The sequence below is a fragment of the Nylanderia fulva genome, unplaced genomic scaffold (genome assembly GCF_048542155.1).
Source record: "Nylanderia fulva isolate GAGA-0341 unplaced genomic scaffold, ASM4854215v1 Scaffold11, whole genome shotgun sequence".
Classification (NCBI taxonomy): domain Eukaryota; kingdom Metazoa; phylum Arthropoda; class Insecta; order Hymenoptera; family Formicidae; genus Nylanderia; species Nylanderia fulva.
In genome coordinates, this window is record NW_028189302.1 from 5705331 (window position 1) to 5731001 (window position 25671).

At 27.9% G+C, this 25671-nt stretch overlaps 4 protein-coding genes and 1 pseudogene across 9 annotated transcripts; all 5 read right to left on the reverse strand.

Annotated features, from left to right (window-relative positions):
- Positions 1-148: 148 nt before the first annotated feature.
- On the reverse strand, positions 149-4727 carry LOC114943704 (putative cytochrome P450 6a13). Its single transcript, XM_029319395.2, has 6 exons — positions 4581-4727; positions 3615-3986; positions 2864-3389; positions 2440-2661; positions 648-899; positions 149-534 (listed from the first exon to the last, which is right to left on the reverse strand). The coding sequence occupies exons 2-6, from the start codon at positions 3945-3947 to the stop codon at positions 362-364; spliced, it is 1506 nt and encodes a 501-aa protein (XP_029175228.2). The 5' UTR covers positions 3948-3986; positions 4581-4727; the 3' UTR covers positions 149-361.
- A 669-nt stretch (positions 4728-5396) lies between these two features.
- On the reverse strand, positions 5397-8539 carry LOC114943706 (cytochrome P450 6A1-like). 2 transcript variants are annotated; one of them, XM_085486072.1, is made up of 7 exons: positions 8450-8538; positions 7591-7969; positions 7291-7378; positions 6853-7155; positions 6435-6656; positions 5973-6224; positions 5397-5860 (listed from the first exon to the last, which is right to left on the reverse strand). In XM_085486072.1, exons 2-7 carry the CDS (start codon positions 7921-7923, stop codon positions 5688-5690), a joined length of 1371 nt encoding a protein of 456 aa, XP_085342198.1. In that variant the 5' UTR covers positions 7924-7969; positions 8450-8538; the 3' UTR covers positions 5397-5687. The 2 variants fall into 2 exon arrangements, with proteins under 2 accessions (XP_085342198.1, XP_085342195.1); XM_085486069.1 differs by having other exon boundaries at positions 6853-7378; positions 8450-8539.
- A 969-nt stretch (positions 8540-9508) lies between these two features.
- On the reverse strand, positions 9509-13161 carry LOC146724972 (cytochrome P450 6A1-like; annotated as a pseudogene). Its single transcript, XR_014925472.1, has 6 exons — positions 13054-13161; positions 11959-12331; positions 11220-11747; positions 10797-11018; positions 10152-10403; positions 9509-10041 (listed from the first exon to the last, which is right to left on the reverse strand). The product of XR_014925472.1 is annotated as a cytochrome P450 6A1-like (transcript).
- Positions 13162-14440: 1279 nt separating this feature from the next.
- Positions 14441-17783, reverse strand: LOC114943680 (cytochrome P450 6j1-like). Of its 2 annotated transcripts, none has more exons than XM_085487592.1 (6): positions 17539-17783; positions 16817-17179; positions 15651-16176; positions 15216-15437; positions 14825-15076; positions 14441-14703 (listed from the first exon to the last, which is right to left on the reverse strand). In XM_085487592.1, exons 2-6 carry the CDS (start codon positions 17147-17149, stop codon positions 14531-14533), a joined length of 1506 nt encoding a protein of 501 aa, XP_085343718.1. In that variant the 5' UTR covers positions 17150-17179; positions 17539-17783; the 3' UTR covers positions 14441-14530. The 2 variants fall into 2 exon arrangements, with proteins under 2 accessions (XP_085343718.1, XP_029175185.2); XM_029319352.2 differs by having other exon boundaries at positions 17456-17783.
- A 4728-nt stretch (positions 17784-22511) lies between these two features.
- On the reverse strand, positions 22512-25606 carry LOC114943707 (cytochrome P450 6B1-like). Of its 3 annotated transcripts, XM_085487646.1 has the most exons (7): positions 25224-25310; positions 24783-24951; positions 24577-24602; positions 23808-24333; positions 23409-23630; positions 23013-23264; positions 22512-22895 (listed from the first exon to the last, which is right to left on the reverse strand). In XM_085487646.1, exons 2-7 carry the CDS (start codon positions 24907-24909, stop codon positions 22723-22725), a joined length of 1326 nt encoding a protein of 441 aa, XP_085343772.1. In that variant the 5' UTR covers positions 24910-24951; positions 25224-25310; the 3' UTR covers positions 22512-22722. The 3 variants fall into 3 exon arrangements, with proteins under 3 accessions (XP_085343772.1, XP_085343767.1, XP_085343763.1); XM_085487641.1 differs by lacking the exon at positions 25224-25310 and adding an exon at positions 25317-25606 and having other exon boundaries at positions 24577-24951; XM_085487637.1 differs by having other exon boundaries at positions 24577-24951.
- Positions 25607-25671: the final 65 nt, after the last annotated feature.

Consider the following 25671-nt stretch of genomic DNA (forward strand, 5'->3'; position numbering starts at 1 on the left):
GTTTAATAATATACAGCAGTTAAAAATAAAGTGTAAAATATCTATATACTTGGCTAAAATTGCTGTTGAAAATGAAAAAGAAATTCGATGATTATGTTAAAAATATATGTATAAAGAATAATAAAGTTAAAAATAATATCTCAATTAATTAATAATTAAACTCATTTATTAATTATCGTAGTCTTTTTTTCTTAATTAAATATAATTACATTTTATCGTTAGCCATTATTATGATAGCAAAAAAATTCAAACTTAAATACTTTATATATTGAATGTATGTCAAGCATATGTAATTATAATTAAAAATCACTAAATTACGTTATTTTACGTATGTTTCTTAAAAGAAATGATAAAATATCAACTAAGTTCGATTGATTTTAGATATTTTCAAATGTATTCCACCTGTTGGAGCTAATAGAAACGCTTTAGGATCAATTACGTAGGGTATTTGTGTTTTATCACAAGTTTCAACTTTATAGTTTCGTAATATCTTTATAAGGCCAATCTTTGTCTGATGAATGGCAAAGCGAGCACCTGCAAAATAAATATATTATTATTACGGGAAAATTTCTCTATTAAAATAATTTTTCCTTTAAAAGCAAAACGAACAAAACTTAAAGAAATTTAATCTACACATTTCAATTTACCAATGCAATTTCTTGGTCCGTCACCGAAAGGTAGAAAATGCATCGCATGCCTGGTTTGCACTATTTCGTCAGCAAATCTTTCTGGATCAAAAATATCTGGCTTCGGATAAATATTCGGATCCCGATGAATCGCAAAAACCGGAATCCATACCTTCTGATCTTTTGGTATACTAACATTGGTACCCTCGAAAGTATAACTTGACATTGATTGCCTCATAAGAATTGTCGCTGGTGGATATTTTCGTAAAGTCTCTATATGTATGTTAAGTATAGTGAAAGAAAAAATTAATTGTGCTGGATTATCTATGTTAAAAATACAAATTACTTAGAAATAAAACAAGTCATAAATTAAAAGGCCAATATAACGAGCTGATTAATTAGGTGTTAACAATTTATTCTAAGTCATGAAAAAAATACAAATGATAATTAGTAAACGTTTCGACTGTACGACAGTCTTTATCAATACAAATATCGCTTTGCTAACAATCCATAAATCAAATAATTTGGAAAGACCGAACTTATATCATACATGTAAAATATATAGACTTATAATATGAAAAACGTAGTATAACACATTATAATTGTTGGCTTGAATTACTGCTGATCGTTCGAATTAGCCGTTAAAAAGCCTAATCCCGAACATCAGATTTCTGTAGTTTATTTTAAATAAACGTCTAATTTTGTAATCCATAATGTAATAATGATATATAATGAACTGTGAAATAATTAATGTGTTAGCCTGAATATTGGATATTTGATTTTTAAATAGATAGTGATCACTTACATCTATGTCAAGACGATAAAAATTCTTTAAAATATTTCTTGTTGAAAAACATTATGAACAATGTATACTTTGTAAGAAGCAAATTCAATATATGCAAATTACAATGTCAGGGCGCTGTATATATACCGTCATGCTAAGATGACATAGACAATTTTTTTTAAATATCAAAATAAGAACCGTCAAGTCGCTCGGTGTTCTTTTTTAAGTTGATACTGTTTTTTTCTTCTTTAATGTATATCATTTTCGATATCAACCTTTTATAATAATTCCTTTCGTGATTCAAGATATTTGTATTATTCCAATTAAAAGTATGTCTTTGTGAGTATTTTATTATGTTTTTGTTAAAATACTCTATTTGTCTGTACAAGTCAAATATTTTTATGTTTAATATTTCAAATCTAAATTTATGTAACACACTGTCAAACCTTTTTTTTTATTTATAATAATATACATTAATATTGTTTTTGTCCGTTAGATGTTTTGGTAAAATTTTGAATATCTTACATTGTTTTAAAAATATTAATTTTGAAACAGTTCTTATCTTTCCATAGATGTTTCGATAAAATTCTGAATATCTTACATTTTGGCATATTTAAACATTTTTTTTTATTTATCTTACATTTAGTTTTACCAATAAAACCATCAATGCACTAGAACAAATTAACGAGAAATGGTTTATTAACTTGACAGACTTAGACATTCCAACTGATGTCACAAATTTATTACAATTAGGCAGTGATTTTAGTCTTCCAATTAACACGAATAAAAAAATAGCTGTCCATGAATTCATTAAGGACATAGAGAGTAATTCTAATAATATTATTAATCTCACTAAAATAAGGAATATTGCCATTCCACAGTTCTCTATTTTTTTAAACAATAATACAAAGACAAACAAGATACATGACAAACTTACTTTTATGTATAAAAAAACTATAGCAAAGCGAAATTAGTATTGATAAAGACTGTCGTACAGTCTTTTATTAATTTTTTCTTCAAATGACATACCTTTGAAAACTTTGTCCAAGTAATTCATCTTCTTTACATTTTCATATATTAAATTGCTACCGTTCTTAATGTACTCTTCGTCAATTTCCTCTCGTAATTTGTTTTGTATATCTTGATTTAGGGCCAATTCATAGAGTGCATTGCTTATGGTCGTCGATGAAGTTTCAAAGCCAGCAGCGAAAAATACAAATGCTTGAGAAGTTATCAAGCTTTCGGTTAACTCTGAAATGTGATATTTTCTTTATACAAATAATGTCCGTTTTTGTAGAATATTAAAAATTATGTGAATTATCTATCTGCTTTAGAATTAATATACATATATAGTAAACTAATATATATTTTATACGTACAAATTTATAAACTTTTTTTCTTAAAAACATTATGTCTGATAAAAAATATATTTATAAGGAAAATGGTCACTTACTGATATTGCCCAATTTATCTGGATGTTTTTTTAATTCGCGCAGAATATCGATGAAATCGTGCCTAATGACGTTATTCATTTCTCTATATTCCATGGTATCTCTAACAACGCGTGTGAAAAATGTGGTCATCTCAGATTGTGGTAGGAGATAATGGATCACTTCGTAGAACCGTGGCAGCAATTGTCTTATTTTTGTCCTTAAATTACTTTTCCAGTTTGGCGCGAAAACTAATCTTCCCATCCTGCGAAATTCGCTGTTTTCATCCGATAGAGCATTCATCTCTAGGCCGAAGGCACATGTACCGATTACATCGGTCGTAAATTTTGCCGTCAATTCGCAACATTCTACCGGTTCGTTCTTGTCAATTAGTTTATCTATATATTGTTCAAGATGATCGGCGCATTCCGACATTAAAGAGAACATCTCCTTTAATTTACCAGATGTAAAAACGGGCGACAATTTTGTTCTTAAAGGTCGCCATCTTTCATGCTCCAAGCCGACAAGATTTTGCGACAATGGAGCAGTCTGCAATATTATAAAAATGACATAATTGAGTAATTATTATCGATATAGTTATAATTGAGTTTTTAAAATTTAAGGACATTCTTACTGGATTACATAAATTTGACAGAAAGGTCAATTTGTAATTATATCTCAATTTATAACTGTAATATCAATATTATTAATAATTCTGATTATTCAGGGAAAATTATCACGTATAATATAAGTTCAACATATTTTTACACATACTTTTTCACTAACAGGAAGTCCTCGGTTTGCAAAGTTAGAAAAATCTTTGATGAGTATAATTTTAATTAACTCTGGATTTTTAAGAAGAAGGATTGGTGTTTTGCTAGCAAATATTCCAATCATGCCTTCATCTTTGTACTCGTTATATATATCTCTCAAATAGTCACCAGTGAATTTTTTATTGAATATGACATCTTTGAAATTACCGAAACCCGGTAACGGTTTTGGACCGCGAACGCCACGTGATTTCCAAAAGTCATAATTCGATGTCAAATAATAATAAATAGCGAGAAATAGAGCAGCAATGCCGCACAATATTTCAACATGTTCCATTATCTTATAGCTATCAATAATTATCTCCAGTGACGTTTGCTAAAATAGGAAAAACAATATTTCGTCAGAAAAGTCTTGGTTTGCGAATTAAAAAATTTGTGATAAATCGAACGACATATTTAACGAAATATATATTTATGCCAACTAAATTTGAGTTGATTATATCGACATCAAAGAAAGAATGGTCGAGAGATCTCATAGATAAACATATCTGATATACATACAGTGTACATTTAGTGCAAAATTCGAAATATAGATTGAAGTATAAAACTTTCTTTTATAACATTATTATTTATATTACACACGTTTATATATACTAGTAGAATACAATGTAATTACTTGACTCGGATAAAATTCTTTCCGATAAATCGCATTTTTTTCGTCAATTGATGAATGATTTTTGCAAATAATCGCATCTGATGAAATAGGAAAATTCAGACTATTCACCTGTTTTCAAAGGCGGAGTATGTATGCACATACACGTACATTTCGAAATGACTTTTTACAAAAGAATATGAAATTATCATTCAAAAATTTTACGATTATTTGTATGATATAGGTGAAATGTATGTTTTATGCGATTTACAAGTTTTGCAATAGACAACATGCAAATAATCAATTAATATGACGTACCTGATTGCAATGGTTCCGCAATTTTTAATTGCAGCAGCTTGCACATCTGCAGTTATTCTAGCGTACCAACTTGTCACAATGACTGGAAATAATATGCGTACAAGTTGTGTCAAATTATAAAGTGTCATTGCAAGGAGATGTTTGAACAACGAATCACAATGAATTGCGGAAAATATATCTTTCAAATTTACAAAATATCTTTGCAAACATATAACACCGAGAAGAATTAATTGATTAGATAACCTGTTTGTAGTCATATTGTACACTATACATGTACTATATGTATATTGATATGTACTTGATTAAAAATGCACTTGATTATTTTTTTTATATTTTAAAATTCTGTTGACAATTAACAATTGAGCAATTTTTGAATTTCTTAATATAATATGAGATTGGAATAAATTTGTTTATTTGAAAATGCAAACATTATGAATTAATCTACCATTCACAAGATACTGTGATTATGATTGTATATAAACAATTAATAAATATGTTCTAAATGTATGTATTCGTACATGAATTTAAATCTCAAATAAGCAAAAAATTTCAAAATGAAATTTTAATATCTTTGTTGTGTAATCTCTGCTAAAGAAATAAATTATTTACATCAGAGGAGAAGAATGAGAAACGTTGTAAATATTTTTATTAACAAAGCTGGTTATACTGTCTTTTATATTCTCTGCTTATTTATACATAGATTATTTAAAATAGGTAATTATAGATAACGATATTGCGTTGCAACGTTTAATAATATACAGCAGTTTAAAGATAAAGTGTAAAATATATATTTGGCTAAAATCGCTGTTGACAATAAAAAATAAATTCGTAGATTATGGTAAAAATAAATGTTTAACTACATAATAATAAAATTAAAGTAATATCTCAATTAATTAACAATTAAATTTATTTATCAATTAACGTAGTCCATTTTGCTTAGTTAAATATAATTACATTTTATCTTTGGCCATTGTTATAATAGCAAAAAAATTCAAACTTAAAGAGTTTATATATACTGTATACATGTTAGCACATGTAATTAAAATTAAAAATCACTAAATTACGTCTTTTTACTCATGCTTCTTAAGAGAAATGATATAATTTCTATTAAGTCTGATTGATTTTAGTTATTTTCAAATGTATTCCATTTTTTGGAGTTAATAGAATCGATTTAGGATCATTTACGTAAGGTATTTGCGTTTTATCACAAGTTTCAACTTTATAGTTTCGTAATACCTTTATAAGACCAACCTTTGTCTGATAAATGGCGAAGCGAGCACCTGGAAAATAAATATATTATTATTACGGCAAATTTCTCTATTAAAATAATTTTTTCTCTAAAAGCAGAATAAACAAAATTTAAAGAAATTTAATTTACACATTTCAATTTACCAATGCAATTTCTTGGTCCATCACCGAAAGGTAGAAAATGCATCGCATGCCTGGTTTGCACTACTTCGTCAGCAAATCTTTCTGGATCAAAAATATCTGGCTTCGGATAAATATTCGGATCCCGATGTACCGCGAAAATCGGAATCCATACCTTCTGATCTTTTGGTATACTAACATTGGTACCCTCGAAAGTATAACTTGACATTGATTGTCTCTTAAGAACTGTCCCATTCGGATATTTTCGTAAAGTCTCTATATATATTAAGAACAGTGAAGGGAAGAATTATCCGTGCAGAGTTATTTATGAGTTATATATATACGTAAAGTGTATAAATTATTTAGAAATACATAAGTAATGTTATTACAATTAATTTATCAGCAATTACACTACTGAAATTTTGACGGCGCTGAAGAACAACAGAAGAGCTTTTTTTTATTAATTTTTTTCTTTGAATGACATACCTTTGAAAACTTTGTGCAAGTAGTTCATCTCCTGTACGTTCTCATATATTAAATTGCTACCGTTCTTAATGTACTCTTCGTCAATTTCTGCACGTAATTTGTCTTGTACATCTTGATTTAATGCCAATTCATAGAGTGCATGGCTCATGGTTATCGATGAACCTTCCAAGCCAGCAACGAAAAATACAAATGCTTGAGAAGTTATCAAGCTTTCGGTTAACTCTGAAATGTGATATTTTTTTTATACGAATAATATCTGTTTTTTGTAGAATATTAAAAATTATGTGAATAATTTATTTTAGGATTAATATAAATATAGTAAACTAATATATATACTATACGTACAAATTTATAAACTTTTTCTTTTAAAAACATTATGTCTGATAGAAAATATATTTATAAAAAAATCATCACTTACTGATATCTCCCACTTTATCTGGATGTTTTATTAATTCGCGCAGAATATCAATGAAATCGTGCCTAATGACATTATTCATTTCTCTATATTTTATGGTTTCTCTAACAACGCGTGTAAAAAATGTGGTTATCTCAGAGCGTGGTAGAAGATAATAGATCATTTCTTCGAGCCGTGGCATTAATTGTTTTATTTTTTTTCGTAAATTATTTTTCCAGTTTGTCGCGAAAACTAATCTTCCCATCCTGAGAAATTCGCTGTTTTTATCCGATAAAGCATTCATCTCTAGGCCGAAAGCGCATATACCTATTACATCGGTCGTAAATTTGCTCATCAATTCGCGACATTCTACCGGTTTGTTTTTTTTTACTATTTTATCTATATATTGTTCAAAATGATCGGCGCATTCCGACATTAAAGAGAACATTTCTTTTAATTTACCAGATGTAAAAGCGGGCGACAATCTTGTTCTTAAAGGTCGCCATTTTTCATATTCCAAGTTGACAAGATTTTGCGACAATGGATCAGCCTGCAATATAATAAAAACGATATAAGTGTGTAACCATTATCGACATAATTATAATTGAGTTTTTGAAATTGAAGGACATTCTTACTATAGATTACATAAAATTGACAGGAGAAACTCAATTTGTGACAATAATATCAAGATTTTCAATTATTCTGATTATTGAGGAAAGAATTATCATGTGTAATATAAGTTTAACATATTTTTATACATACTTTTTCACTAACAAATAGTCCTCTGTTTGCGAAGTTGGAAAAATCTTTGATGAGTATAGTTTTTATTAACTCTGGATTTTTTACAAGAAGGATTGGCGTTTTTCTATTAAATATTCCAATCATGTCTTCATCTTTGTATTTGTTATATATATCCCTCAAACAGTCCCCAGTGCATTTTTTATTGAGTATAACATCTTTGAAATTACCGAAACCCAGTAACGGTTTTGGACCGCGAATGCCTCGTGATTTCCAAAAGTCATAGTTGGATGTCAAGTAATAATAAATAGCGAGACATACGGCAGCAATGCCACACAGTATTTCAATAGATTCCATTATCTTGCAGTTCTCAATTAATTATAATTATCTCAAGTGACGTATGCTAAAATAGAAGTACAATATTTTGTCAGAAGAAACTTTTTTTGCGAATTAAAAAATTTGTGATACATCAAATACACATTTAACGAAATATATATTTATGAAAATTAAATTTAAGTTAATTATATCGATATCAAAGAGAGAATGTTTGAGAGATATCATACATAAGCATATTTCATATACATAAAGTGTACATATAGTGCAAAATTCGAAATATAAATTAAAATATGAAAACTTTTTTTCTAAAAGAATACAAAACAAATATTCAAAATTTATAAAAATTTAAATAAATGACACCGGGCCACTGAGTAACCACTGCAGGGTGGAAGGTGCTAGAATAAACATAATTTTAGTGAAAATTTATCACTTTATTATAGACGTGTCGGTCCTAGGAATTAGACCATCTGGAGTACATTATGAGTATTAAAAACGATTAATGTTGATAAGATTTATATAATAAAGAAATGTCGAAGTGGATACTCACAAACGCAGTTATATAGATGATTATTACTGTGATCGAGCTGAGACGTTTCTTATTTAAACGCTTGTTAACGAATGAATATTAACAAAGACAAATCGAGGTAAGAACTGGATGAAATATAAACATAAATAAAATTTTGAACATCCTCAGGAACCATAATAATAGTCTACTTATATTTTTTTCATGTTTTCAATCGTAAGTAAATAAATATTATCGAGTTGATCAGTGTCGGTTTTCAAATTTAAACTGTTGCTTAGTCGTTCAATAAATATTATTACTGATATCAATCTTTTTCTTAAAATGGATTTCTTATTTAAGATTTTAATGTTATTTCAAAAACTAGAATAAAGGAACATTGCATATAAATCGTAACACAAACGAACACTCTGTCATTACTGACCACCGATATACTGGTCATGAATTCAATTGGAATGTATCCACCTCATTTTTTTATTACATAAATTGTATCGACATTAATCATTGTTAATTTTCATAGTGTACTCAAGGTGGTTTAATTCCTAGGATCGAAATGTCTATAATAAGATGATAAATTTTCACTAAAATTATATTTATTTTCTTATCTTCCATCCTGCAGTGGTTTCTCAGTTGCCCGAAGTTATTTATTTAAATTTTTATAATTTGTTTTATTGAGAGCCAGTTTATTATTTTATTTATTTTTTACGTTTATTGTTGAAATATTCAAAAGTTATTCACACATGAAATGATATTGCTTTATATAGCGCTCAAATTATGACATTATTTTAATGAGTCAAGGAAAACTAAATCTGACTTATATGGTATAGGATTTTATACATTAATGAAATTAAGGAATTTTATAATTTATTTGAAAATGTAAACTAGATGAAATACGCTACCATTCATTTCAGATACTGTTTCTGATTGAATATAAACAATTAATAAATATGTTCTAAATGTATGTATTCGTACGTGAAATTAAATCTTAAATAAGTTAAAATTTTTTAATTAAATTTAAATTCCTTAGTCGTGTATTTTCCGCTGAAGAAATAAATAATATATATCAGAACAGAAGAACGAGAAACGTTGTTAGCATTTTTTACTTTATTAATAAGGGTAGTTATACTGTATTTTGTATTCCGTGCTAATATATAAATAGATAACTTAAATTTAAAATTTGCACATATAGATAACGTTCGATATTGCGTTGCAACGTTTAATAATATACAGCAGTTTAAAGATAAAGTGTAAAATATGTATTTGTATAAAATTGCTGTTAACAATAAAAAGAAAATTCGAAGATTATATTAAAAATATATTTATAAAACTAAATATTAATAAACTGTTTATATATTGTATGTATGTTGAGCATGTATAAATATAATTAAAAATAACTAAATTACATTTTTGTACGCATGCTTCTTCAGAGAAGTGATAAAATTTTAACTAAGTGCGATTGATTTTAGTTATTTTCAAGTGTATTCCATTTTTTGGAGTTAATACATACGCTTTAGGATCAGTTACGTAGGGTATTTGCGTTTTATCACAAGTTTCGACTTTATAGTTTCGTAGTATCTTTATAAGACCAATCTTTGTTTGATGAATGCTGAAGCGAGCACCTGAAAAATAAATAAATTATTATTACAAAAGAATTTCTCTATTAGAATAATTTTTTCTTTACAAGAACGAACAAAATTTGAAGATATTTAATCTGCACATTTAAATTTACCAATGCAATTTCTTGGTCCATCGCCGAAAGGTAGATAATGCATCGCATGTCTGGTTTGCACTGCTTCGTCAGCAAATCTTTCTGGATCAAAAATATCTGGTTTCGGATAAATATTCGGATCCCGATGAATCGCGAAAATCGGAATCCATATCTTCTGATCTTTTGGTATACTAACATTGGTACCCTCGAAAGTATAACTTGACATTGATTGTCTCGTAAGAACTGTCAGTGGTGGATATTTTCGTAAAGTCTCTATATATATATCAAGAACAGTTAAAAAAAGAATTAATCGCGTGCTGGATTATATATGAGTCTATGTTGAAAATATAAATTACTTAGAAATACTTGTGTATATAAGAAATAATTTATCAGCAATTACACTATTGATATTCTTATGGCGCTGAACAACAAAAGCGCAGCGCTTTCTTTTATTAATTTTTTCTTTAAATGACATACCTTTGAAAACTTATTAAAAAATTATTTAGAAATACATGTGTATATATTATTAGATTTAATTTATCAGCAATTACACTATTGAAATTCTAATGACGCTGATGAACAACAGCAGAACTTTCTTTTATTCATATATATATATATATATATATATATATATATATATTTTTTTTTTTTTTGCGAATGACGTACCTTTGAAAACTTTGTCCAAGTAATTCATCTTCTTTACAGTCTCATATATTAAATTGCTACCGTGCTTAATGTACTCTTCGTCAATTTCCTCACGTAATTTGTTTTGTACATTTTGATTTAGTGCCAATTCATAGAGTGCATTGCTCATGGTAGTCGATGAAGTTTCAAAGCCAGCAATGAAAAATACAAATGCTTGAGAAGTTATCAAGCTTTCGGTTAACTCTGAAATGTGATATTTTCTTCATACGAATAATATCTATTTTTTGTAAAATATTAAAAATTATGTCAATAGTCTATCTACTTCAAGATTAATATACATATAGTAAACTAATATATATTTTATACGTACAAATTTATAAACTTTTTCTTCTAAAAATATTATGTCTGATAGAAAATATATTCATAAGGAAAATCGTCACTTACCGATATTGCCCAATTTATCTGGATGTTTTTTTAAGTCGCGCAGAATATCGATGAAATCGTGCTTAATGACATTATGCATTTCTCTATATTTTATTGTATCTCTAACAACGCGTATAAAAAATGTGACCACCTCAGAGCGTGGTAGGAGATAATGGAAAACTTTGTAGAACCGTGGCATTAATAGTCTTATATTTAACCGTAAATTATTTTTCCAGTTCGGCTCAAGAAGTTAATCTTCCCATCCTGCGAAATTCGCTGTTTTCATCCGATAAAGCATTCATCTCTAGGCCGAAGGCACATGTACCGATTACATCAGGTCGTGTATTTGGCGGTCAATTCGCGACATTCTATCGACTCGTTTTTTTTCACTATTTTATCTATATATTGTTCAAAATGATCGGCGCATTTCAACATTAAAGAGAACATCTCCTTTAATTTACCAGATGTAAAAGCAGGCGTCAATCTTATTCTTAAAGGTCGCCATCTGTCAGGCTCCAAGTTGATAAGATGTTGCGACAATGGATCTGACTGCGATATAATAAAAAAGACATAATTGAGTAATTATTATTGACATAATTACAATCGAGTTTTTGATATTTAAAAACATTCTTACTATATTACATAAAATTGACCGAAAAAACTCAATTTGTAAGGAGGAATATCAAGATTTTCAATAATTCTAATTATTGAGGCAAAAATTATCACGTATAATATAAATTTAACATATTTTCACACATACTTTTTCACTAACAGGAAATCCTCTGTTTGCGAAGTTGGAAAAATCTTTGACGAGTATATTTTTAATTAATTCTGGATTTTTTACAAGAAGGATTGGTGTTTTTCTAGAGAATATTCCAATCATGTCTTCTTCTATGTACATATTATATATATCCCTCGTATAGTCACCCAAGAATTTTTTTCTAAGTAGAATATCTTTAATATTACCGAAACCCGGTAACGGTTTTGGACCACGAACGCCACGTGATTTCCAAAAATCATAATTCGATGTCAAGTAATAATAAACAGCGTAACATAGGGCAGCAATGCCGCACAATACTTCAACGGGTACCATTATCTTGCAGTTCTCAATTAATTATCTCAAGTGACGTTTGCTAAAATAGAAAAACAATTTTTTGTCAGAAGGAGCTAGTTTTGGGAATTAAAAAATTTGTGAATAAAGAAATACACATTTAACGAAATATATATTTATGACAACTAAATTATAGTTGATTATATTGATATCAAATAGAGAAAGTTGGAGAGATCTCATATGTAAACATATTTCATATACATTTAGTGTTAAATTCGAAATATAGATTGAAGTATAAAAACCTTTTTGAAGGAATATTAAACAAATATTCAAATGTTATACGAATAAAAAATGATATAGCTTTGTATAGTGCTCAAATTATGACATTATTTTAAAGAGTCAGGAAAAACTAAATCTGACTGATATGATATAGGAGTTATATCACTCGAAAGAAAATATTAATTTGTTTTTAATGTATGATAATGAATATTCATAATATTTTTGATAAGTTTTTTGATTATTATCAAAAACATATATTTTTTTAAAGCAAACTATTACTTAAATAAAGAAGAGTCAACTTAATGATTCTTTTTCATAGCACACACAATAGAATATTTTTCTGTTTGTAATTAATTATTTTCCTTTTTTAATTATTTGTGTCATTGTGAACTTGTATGTGACAAATTTTTATATGCACTCAGTGCGCACTGGTGCATCCAATCGAATTTGCTATAAGTAATCGGTGTAAAGTGATTTTTGCTACATATGAAATCAAATTTATTATGATAAATTTACTATAATTACGAGAGTCTCGATTCGGAATTGAAATCGTGTCTACTTCAAAGTCTTTGCGCGACGATTTCGCTACTCAATCGTTCTCGCTCGACGACTTTCTAACGACTGACTCTATTGTCGAATTCTTGTCTGCTTCCGCGATGGACGAATGCATATGTATATTTAAAAAAAATGATTGTTACCTGCTTGACGATTCAGACGCGCATTTAAACAGCGAGTTCGATCAACCCTGTTTGAGAGTCGATAACAAAATACCGAATGCAATATGAAATAACGAATAGATGTGCATATATAAAATTTTAATAAAGTAAAAATAGTAAATTTAAAATTACATATGATTTTTGCATAAAAATAGTAATTTTACCTATATTTTACATGTATTTTTACATTAATATGTATTTTTATTTTAAAACAAACGGAAAAATAAATTACAGTGATAAGCAAGTAATTTTTCCAATTTTTCTGAGCAAAGTAATTTCCATGCAAAATACATGGATTTTTTTCAGTGCTTTTTTGCAGTGTGTTTTTTTCAGTTTTAGTGATATCGTGCTAGTCGCATATCGAAATATTTTTAAAATTCGTACGATTACTTTAGTAAATGATTAAAAAGTGATTTGATTATTAGCTTTTCTGTTAATTAAAAATTCCATTGATAATAAATATTTTAGCAATTTATATAAATGTTTTTTAAAATAATATGTGATTTTAGCAATAAATTCATTTTTTTTGAAGATGCGCAAACACTTTATAATAAATGATACTATTATATACTTATACTTATTGTTAGTACATTGATTATGATTGAATATAAAATTATGATTGAAAATAAATATGTTTCAAACATGTATTAGATATAAATTTAAATTTCAAATAATCTAAAAATCTAAAAAAATAAAATTTTATTTTCTTGATTGTTTTCTCTTTGTCGAGAAAATAAATATGTACATCAAAGGAAAGTAACAAACAATACAAATTTTTTACATGTATTAATAATGCTAATTATTTCGTCATTTATATTCTATGTTAATATATACAAATAGTTAATTTAAAATATGCAATTAGATAACGGTGTATATTGAGTAAATTTAGTAATTAAATAGCGATTTGAGTATATAGTTTGAAATATTTGTCCAAAATTGTTGACAAAGAAACAGAAATACCAAAATTATTTTAAAAATAAATGTGTAAAAATTAAGTAATAATATATAAAAATATAATAGAGATATAAAATATACAATATATACAGTATCTAACATAAAGAAAAAAAATTGAATCTTGTAATATATTGTTTATACATACATCTCCATAGACAATATTTCATTACGCTCTGGCAAGATGATTAAAATCTAAAAATGTCGCTATATTTGGATAAACTATGAACTATTCAAACTACAAATTATACATGCATATGATTACATTTTATTATTATTCTAATTTACACATATTCATTATTTTGACACGTGTTTTTTAAAAGACCGAGCCTAAACTAAGATCGATTGATTTTAATCATTTTCAAATATATTCCGCCAGCTGGTGTTAATAGAAAAGTCTTAGGATGGTTTATATAGGGTATTTGCGTTTTTTCGCAAATTTCGGTTTTATAATTTCGCAGTATTTTTATAAGTCCAATCTTCGTCTGATGAACAGCAAAACGAGCACCTGAAAATAAATAATAATTACTATAAGAAAATAACTAATTCTCTGAAGTAAAAAAAATTTCGATCTAAGAGCAAAACAAATAAAATGCGAAAAACATGTATTTAAATTTATTTCACTTTACCAATACAATTCCTTGGTCCATCCCCGAAAGGTAGATAGTACATTGGATTCCTGGTTTGCATAATTTCGTCTGAAAATCTTTCTGGATCAAACACCTCTGGCTTTGGATAAACGTTCGGATCTCGTTGAATCGCGTAAATAGGAATAAATATCTCTAGATCTTTTGGTATAGTAACTTTGCTACCAGCAAAAGTATAACTCGACATTGATTTTCTTGTAAGTGTCGGTACTGGCGGATATTTTCGCAAAGTTTCTGTTTATATTAAAAATAATGAAAAAGAAATATAAAAACAGAAGTTATAAAATACATTGTTATTTATATTTACATTAGCAACAAATTATATTATATAATTGCTCTAAATAATATATCTTTCTTTTATTAAATTACATACCTTTGAAAACTTTATCCAAATAACTCATTTTTTTTGTATTTTCATATGTAAAATTGCCATTATGTTTCGTATACTCTTCATTAATTTCCGCACGTAGCTTATCTTGTAGTTCCTGATTTATTGCCAATTCGTAAAGGGCATTACTTATGGTCGTCGATGAAGTTTCAAAACCAGCAGCAAAAAATACAAATGCTTGAGCAGCTATCAAAGTATCGGTCAATTCTAAAATGTGAAATATTACAAATAGTCTTACATATATATTCACGTTCTATCATTGAAAATTATAATTTATATATCCATTTACTTTTAATCGATATGTGATGTACTGTGACATTTCGCACAAACTCAAATTAATTTTTTTTTATTCCCCATATTTTTCTCTAAATCAATTACGTAATAAAAAAATATTTACAAAGATGAACAATTGTTACTTACCGATATCACTCATTTTTTCTGGATGTTTTTTTAATTCGCGCAACGTATCAATAAAATCATGTCTAACAATATTATTCGTATCTCTGTACTCCATCGTCTCGATAACAATGCGTGTAAAAAACTTGGTGATCTTTGTCGGAGGTAGTATGTAACTGAGTACATCGCAAAACCACGGTAGGAATTGTTTGCATCTTCCTCGTATAACATTGTCCCAAGTTGGCGCAAAAATCGCTCTTCCCATCTCGCGAAATTCGCTCTTTTCGTCCGAGAGAGCATTCATCTCTAGGCCGAAAACACAAGTACCGATTACATCGGTTGTATATTTGGCCGTCAATTCGCGACATTCTACGGGCTCGTTTTTGCACGATAATTTTTCTACGTATAGTTCAAGTCGATCCGCGCATTGTGAGATCAAAGAGAACATCTCCTTTAATTTACCGGATGTAAAAACGGGCGACAACCTTGTCCTTATAGGTCGCCATCTTTTAGGCTCTAAAGCGAAAAGATGTGGCGATAGTGGATCTAACTGTAATAAAAAAATATATATTTATATATGTAAATCTTTCAGTTTAAAACTATAATTATATTACATAAAAATTAGAATGCTTATTACGTTTGATACAAATCTCGTAATGCTCAGTAATTTTTATCACAAAAAATGTACCAAAGTTATTAAAAAATAGATTTCTTTTACAGATTTTTTAATAAAAAAATTTATTGAAAGGCCTTGACCGAGCAAGTGAAATAAATCAATTGAGTTACAGAGATGTTACATTAAATCAAAGTAAGAAAGTTGAATTAAATGTTAAGAATTAATAGCAACTTTAAAGCGATAAAGAACATTATATTTAAATTCGAAGAAAGAAGCGACTGAAGAGACACAAGTTAGTATCGAAACGTCTCGCGCATACTATTCTATTGTAAATAATATAATTGTTATTTGCGATCGCCTCAATACGCATATAATAGTTTTATTTGTGATATCAATTCTTAACATTTAATGAAACATCTGTGTAACTCAATTGGTTTATTTTACTTGCTCGTCAAAGTCTTCCAATAAATCTTTTTATTGTATAACACGAGTTAATAAATTTTAATTGATTTTATATTATTATTAACTATTTATAATATGATTTAAAATATACATATTTATACAGATATCGTACCTTTTCGTGAAATGGAAATCCTCTATCAGCAAACTTGGTGAAATCTTTGATAAGAATATCCTTAATTATTTCTGGATCTTGTACGACAAGAACGGGTGTCCTGTTAGTGAATATTCCAACCATAGATTCATCCTTGTAATCCTTGTATATTTCCGCCAAATAATCATTGAGAGATTGTTTCATAAGCAGAACATCTTTAAAAGTTCCAAATCCTATTGTCGGTTTTGGACCGCGAACACCACGTGACTTCCAAAAATTGAAGGTTGCCGTCAAATAATAATATACAGCGAGAAATACTGCGGCAATGCCGCATAGTATTTCAAAAGTTCCCATTTTCTTCAGTCATTGACTATACAATGATCACTAAAAAGAACAACATTCCATAAAAAAAAAAATTTATTAAAGATTTCAACAAGTCAAATATATTTTTAACGACTAAGATTACATTTTTAACGACTAAGATTAAATTTTTATTTTCAACCAATTAAATGTTAAAATAAAAACTTGGTTTAATTAAATCTCATCTCTCGTGACAGATTTTTGATGTACACTTTGAAATACAATAATAGTTTCCTTGAGAATGAGGAAAACAAAATAAAATTATTTCTGGAAATATTATTATTTGTATGGCACATATACTTTGTGAGTGTTGACACAATTATGTAGGTCATAAAACTTATAAGTTCAACAATATTTAAATAAACGGTAAGGATTATAAATACGACGTAGTTGAATCCAGTAGTGCGGTTGAATGCACTGTAACTCTGGTAGTTGCAGCAGCTCCGTTATATCAGCCAAGCAACTCGTAACTGGAGATAATACTGGTTGCCATGATGCGGAGTTCACTTAAATTATAAAGGTACATACACGTCACTACACAAAGAGAACGTGTATAATTACGTCGCGATGAATTGCGGGAATCATATCTTTTAAAAATCAGAACTCTCGTTTGTCTTCTTGCTATTACTGATGATACGTACTGAAACTGCATGTAAAACACCGAAGAAAATCTGATGATTAGATAACACATATGTACTATATGTATAAACATACTATTGTACACTACGTAATACAAGTCATTCCATTTGAGATAATAAAAACATTGATTGATCGCTGCACAATTTTTTATATTGATAATTTTTTTTAACTTTGGAAAGATTTTTTCTCTTAATTATGGGTAATTTTATGCATCGCTGTACAATAAAATTTTATTTTTTCACACTTTTTAAATGTTTAACTTATTGTATAATAAAGATAAAAACCTGAGTTTAGTCTCATTTAAAAATTTGAAAGTTGGACTTTCAACCATTCAATTTTTATGATAAAGTTTAATGTATAATAGATTACATAATTCTAAAAGTTAAACGCAAGTATGTAGATCGGTGTTATGCCACAAGTATTTGGAACATTTACAAGGCTGTGTTTGGCTAATTTTGTGTGTACCGTTTAAGTTGATCGGTGCTGACCATAAGAGCGTGGTCCAACCTTCTAGTTTCATACTGACTAGATCTTGATACTTTTATAGAATTATCATGAAAAGACGTAAATATGCAGCGTCGGGTGAAACAAGAGTTAACAATAGACCTAGGACATTTTTTAATTTCCGATGTTAAAATCTAGTATAGCAAAAATCTATAATGTTCAAAGAATAATTTAGAAGACTTTCATCATTTTATTAAACAACCATAAATGCCAAAAAATGAAAATAAAAACTTGTAACAGATTGTTATTCATCATTTCGATATTTTAAATGATTAAATAAATGTTGGACGAACTTTAGCATAAATACTCATATCAATGGTTACTCTCTTGATCTGATTTTTAACAAAATTGATCATCGGATAGAACACATCATATCTAAGGGGAGCATTATAGAGAGACAGGCCAACATAGAAAGAACAAAAAGTATAGGAAATGACTCGGTCAATAAAAAATTCTTTGTCATTCCGTATATAGATGGGATCTCAGAAATGATTGTTTCCTCGGTAAAAAATAAAAATTGTATGGTAGGGTATAGATGTCTCAACAAACTGGATAATATTATTAAAGCGCAGAAAGATAAAACTAAACATCCATGCAATTCGAATGTGGTTTATAAGATCAGTTGCAATAATTGTAATGCATCTTATGTAGGCCAAACAAAGAGGCAATTGCAGACGCGAATGAAAGAACATAAAAATAATATTAGATTGGACTCAACGAAACATTCAGTAATTTCTGAACACATAATAAATGAACATCATACTTTTAATTGGGACAATGTTAAGATCATGGACAACGAAAATAATTATTATAAAAGACTCATTTCTGAGATGCTACATATCAAGGAACAAAAAAATGGACTAAATTTAAACAAAGATACTGAGTTACTTAGCGAGTCGTATTTTGATATTTTGGATATATTAGCGAACAAGAAATAATAATAGGACAAATAGGACATTAACGAGTAAAACATAGATATTAGATCATATATAAACACGCACGCTCTCCGATCAAGTAGAGTTTAAAATGAGCTGTCTTTCTGTATTGTTGGTTTGTTATGTGTCATCCTTAATAACTGTTAATAAGTAGCAAAATTGTCAAGAAGAACGATGATAGGTAAGCATACTACCAATTGTAGGGGATACATATTATAATTTGGACATACGTTGATCGGTAATTTTTTATTAATCGCAGCGCCTACGGAACGGGTTAATTTCTCGCATATTAACGATGAAACTATCCGAGATCTGAACAAAATCAGGGATCATATCGAGGCGAACATTGTTGGACAGGACGGATTGAAACACGCGTTAATTGCTCAAAAACTCTTGATTCTGAATAACTATAATTAAATTTCGATATTATGTGAATTGTAAGAATTTATATTTCAATAATTATACTGAAGAAGACCGCGTGCGGTCGAAACGTTTATAGAATGAATGTAATTTGCGTTAGTTTTAATATAATGACTGTAGTTTTATAATTTATACATGTAATAAATGGTAGTTGACTGAACATCTCGAATATTCAGCTCGATAAGTTGGCCTTATATTTATCACTTTGTTGATAATCGAGATTATATTTTTCTATAATTATTCAATTTGCATAGAAACAATTTTCTGATAAAAATTATTCGAGAAAACAAACAATTGTCATTTATGAATATCGTCTATCTATTTGTTCTGGATGTTTTTTTGCAATTCACGCAGTGCAATCAATCATTTCTAATAATATTATTCGCGTTTTAATAATTCATCCATATAGTCTCTAGATCAATACGTGTAGGAATTTTATTGATCTATGTTTTGAATAGGATGTAATTGAGTGTATTGCATAATCCGCCGGCAAGAATTGAATTAATATTTCAACAGTAGATTATTTTTCCAAAGCGGAAAATAAATTTTTAGATATTAACTGGCTCAATCTTACCTTGTGAAATGCACTGTCTTTATCTGATAAAGCGTTTATTTCGAGATTGAAAGAGCAAGTGCCGATTAGATCGGTCGTATATTTTGCCACCAAGTATATTTTGCAACATTTTACAGGCTCGTTTTTGCTCGCTAATTTTGCTGTGTACCGTTTAAGTTGATCGGTGCTCTGCGCTATTAAGAGCCGGTTGTTTCAACTTCTTCGTAAGTTTCATACTCGACAGGTAGCACATCTTCGTCTCCTTTTATAGAATTTATCTGAAAAAGGACGAAAATATGCTAGCTGTCGGGTAAAACCAAGAAGTTGGAAAAATCAGACCTAAAGAGAACATCTTTTTTAATTTGCCGGATGTTTAAACTCTAGCTATAGGCAAATAAATCTTTCATTTCAAGAATATAATTTATTAGATTTCAATCATTCTTAGCATGTAAAAAACATAAAAATGTGCATATAAAAAAAATAAAAAATTGTAAAACAGATTGTGTTTACATTATTTGATTATTATTAAATGATTTAGAATATACATGTTTGTGCACGAACCTTTACGCGCATAAGATATCTTCTATCAGTAAATTTGGTAAAGTCTTTAATAAGAATAGATTTAATTAATTCTAGATCTTTTACAACAAAAATAGGTCTCCTGTTAGCGAATATTTCACATTGAAAAAGAAGTTTGATTATTATTCGATGAAACAGAATTACTGGTTAAATCGACCAGAATGCCTTATAATGCAACACGAATCTTGGTTAGCACAAGCAACTGATTTATTGTGCACCCAGATTCTTGTTACATTATAAGGAATTCTGGTCGGTTTAACCAATAATTCTCTGTTTCGTCGAAAGACAATCAAATTTTTTTTTTAGTTCAACAATGCGTAAAATATGTAGCGAAAAGTACGATAATAATACCGCATAGTATTTTATAGGATTTCATTGTCTTTCAGCTGTTGATTATTTCAATCAATGTTTAATGAGACAAAAAAGAATAATATTTTATCAAGAAATATAAAACATTAACGAGTTCGATAATTTAAATTTATTTTTAACGAATTTGTTTATAAAAATTTGTGTTTAATTAAATTTTATCTGCTTTTCGAAATAGCTTCTTTGAAAATGAAGAAGATAAAATACAATAATTTTTAGGAATGTTATTGTTATTTATATGATAAATGCTTTATTAGATTTTAAAAAATTTGTATATCGTAAAATCTCGTTTTAATGCAAATAAAAAACATTTAAATAAATGATAATTATAATAAATAAAACGCGCGCGTTTACTTGAATGCAATAGCATTGTAACGTTCTTACAATTAGTTGCAGCAATGTCCCATTAGTTTAGCCGACTACCTTGAAACTGGATTAACTTGGAATTCCAGTTCACCTTCACAATTTAACTAAATTTGCATCGCGGCGTAATCAATATTATTTCGAAATAATAGCGATTACCGCGATGCAAGTTTAGTTAAATTGTAAATTTACACGCATTGTCACAAAAAGAATGAATATATTCATATCATGAATTGCAAAAAATTTGTTTTTACAAAACATTTGTACTACGATAATACTGTTATACTTGCTGATAATTCACTGTAGATATAAAACTCATGATCTAATGTTTAAACAATATTCCTTAAACATGTACATACATATGTATTATATGCTAATAATGTACATTTATGACGTAATATAAACTCATAAAATAATTATTAATCTTTTTGTCAATTATTATAATTTGTTAACTAATTGATTGCATAGAACAATATAATGTGGAATAGAATATTAAACCAAATAAAATATCAATATTGAAAAGCAATTAGCTTTGTACATTTCGTTTAGTTAGATTAAGGATTATTTATAATTCATATAGAAATATGTGAAAACATTTTTCTTGACAATTTGGTAAATAAATATTTATGTAAAATAACATATTACTTTATGTTTTATTTAACAAAGATATTCTATATTTAGTAATCTTATATAAATAATTTTTTTCCAATAAACATTAAACATTTTTCTTTCCAAAAAACTAGGACATGTGGGTATTTAGCAAAATATTATTATAATTTAACTATATAATTATAAATATTATTATAATTAATACTTTATTATTATAACAATTATACATATATATATATATATATATATATATATATATATATATATACAGGGTGTCCCATAATTCGCGAATCACCTTTCATGAGCAGAAGAGCGTGTTAAACTGAATAGAAAATTCATGTATCATTTTGCGATATTTGCAATAATTATTGAGTTATTTTAAAATAAGTTATTTTATATTATTACATTTATTTGAAAGTAAATTATTTTATTTTATTACATTAAATAATATTGGCTTGGAAGTATCACTATGCAACATTAGTATCAGTACAATACATATTGATGTAATTGGAATAGTCATAGTTATTATTATTCTCAATTATCATTATTTTCTTCATTTATTTATTGCATGATTTTTGAGAAAAAAAAATAAACTTGATTTAAGATCGATCGATTTTAATTATTTTCAAATATATTCCATGCTTTGGTTCTAATAAAAACCCCTTAGGATCGTTTATGTAAGATAGTTGCGTTTTTTCGCAAATGTCGACTTTATAATTTTGCAGTAACTTAAGAAGTCCAATCTTTGTCTGATAAGTACCGAAACGAACACCTAAAAAAAGTTTAAAATATTTTGGAAACTCAAACTTCTCAAGTAAAAAGATTCTCAGCCTAAAAACAAAATAAACAAAACATTTATGTTGAAATCTATTATTCTCTTTCACTTTACCAATGCAATTTCTTGGTCCATCGCCGAAAGGTATATAAAACATCGGGTGCCTAGTTTGTACAATTTCGTCAGTAAATCTTTCTGGATCAAACACATCGGGATTCGGATAAATATCTGGATCTCGTTGAATCGCGTAAATAGGAATCCATACGAGTTGATCTTTTGGTATATTAACTTTCGTATCATTAAAAGTATAACTGGACATCGTTCTTCTTGGAAGCTGTGGCGCCGGTGGATATTTTCGTAAAGTTTCTGTGCATATTAAGAATATTAATTATCACAATGAAGATAAAAATCCATTTTTTATTTGTATTGAAAGTTAGCAACAGATTTACGTATTATAATGTTCTAAATCATCAATATCTTTCTTTTACATTTTTTCTTGAATTAACGTACCTTTAAAAACTTTATCCAAATAATTCATTTTTTCAATGTTCTCATATGTAAAATTGCCATTATGATTTCTATATTCTTTATCAATTTCCTCACGTAACTTATCTTGTATTTTCTGATTTAATGCCAATTCGTAAAGAGCGTTACTCATGGTTATAGATGATGTTTCAAAGCCGGCAATGAAGAATATATATGCTTGAGCAGCTATAAAGCTATCAGTCAATTCTAAAATGTAATATATGTATTTCTATTACAAAAAATTATAATTTATTTTCTCTTTTAATAGTACTTTAATAGCACTCTTGCGCATGCATTGATATTTTATACACTTATATGTTCTTATTTTGTATTTAAAAAACTGTAACACAAAAAGTATTTATAAAATTAAGAGTTGTCATTTACCGATATTATCCAATTCTTTTAAATATTTTTTTAAATCGCGCAATATATCAATGAAATCCTCTCTAACAATATTATTCGTATCTCTATAATCCATGATCTCTTTAACAATGCGTGTAAAAAATTTGGCGCACTCTGTTTTTGGTAGTATATAACTAAGTATGTTGCAAAACCACGGGAAGAATAGCATTAAGTTATTTCGTAGATTATTTTGCCAAGTTGGCTTTTGCAGCGCTTTCCCTTTCTTTATGAATTCGCAGTCATCGTCAAATAAAGCATTTATCTCGATGCCGAAAATGCAAGTACCGATTACTTCGATCGTATATTTTTCCATCAATTTGCGACATTCTATGGGCTCGTTTTTGCTCGATAAATTTTCTGTGCGTTGTTCAAGTCGATTCGCGCACTGCGATATCAAAGAGAACATCGTCTTTAATTTATGAGATGTAAAAGCGGGCGACAACCTTGTTCTTAAAGGTCGCCATCTCTTAGGCTCTAAAGTGAAGAGATTTTGCGATAGCGGGTCGAACTGCAATGAACATAAAATATATAATCTTATATGTAATATAAATTTACAAATCTTTTCAATTCAAAAATTAAATTCGTTAAATTATGTAACTGCAATTGCTTATTACTATGTAAAACAATCTCGTAATTTTGAGACATTTTTTATCACATTAAGAACAAAAATATATTAAATGAAAATCATATATTGTTTATATAGTTTGAATGTTATTATATAACATACACATATATATATATATAGTCGTACCTTTTCATGCATCGGGAATCCTCTATCTGCAAATTTAGTAAAATCTTTGATAAGAATATTCTGAATTATATTTGGATCTCTCACAACAAGAATGGGTGTTCTGCCAGCGAATATTCCAACCATAGATTCATGTTTATAGTCGTTGTATATTTTTATCAAATAATCAGGAAATGGTTTTTTCAAAAATATAATGTCTTTGTAATTACCGAAAATCGGTATCGGTTGTGGGCCACGAACGCCACGGGATTTCCAAAAACCGAAAGTTGATGTAAAATAATAATAAACAGCGAAAAGTACGGTAACAATGCAGCACAGTATTTCAAAAGATTCCATTGTCTTTCAGCCGTTGATTATTTCAATTGATGTTTACTGAAACTGAAGAGAATAATACTAATAATATTCGAGCTTTTTTTGAAAATGACGAAGATAGTAAAATAATTTTTTTTGAAATATTATTTTTGTACGTTAAATATGATTTGTGAGATTTTACAAAATTTTTATATCATAAAACTCTTTTTAAGACTATATAACATTATCTATAAATTTAACATGACTGATTTTAACATGAATAACATTGAAATAAATGATATAAAAAATAAAATGTGCGCGTTTACTTGAATGCAAAGCAATGTAATTTTTGCACTTACAACAGTATCCCAACCGATTAACTTGTAACCGAAAATAATATTGAACCGTAACCCAAATTCAGTTATATATATGTACATTATAAAGATACATGCCATTATTATAGGAAGAACAAAGTATCCTTTATATCACACGTACGATGAGTGGCAAAAACTTCAAAATTCAGCTTTTGCACTAAACATTTTTACTGATAATACACTGTTACTATGATAATACTACTATAATAACACACTGCTGATAATACATATGAAAATAAAAAAAATTCTAAAAAAATTTACAGATTAGATAACGTGTCTTAATGAATATGTATTATGTTTACATGCTAATGAACATTGTAGCGGAATATGAGCTTATAAAATAACGAGCATACGTTTTTCTAATATTATAATTTCTTAGCTAATTGCGTAAAATACGAAGATGTATGGATCAGAGATATATTGGAAATAATAA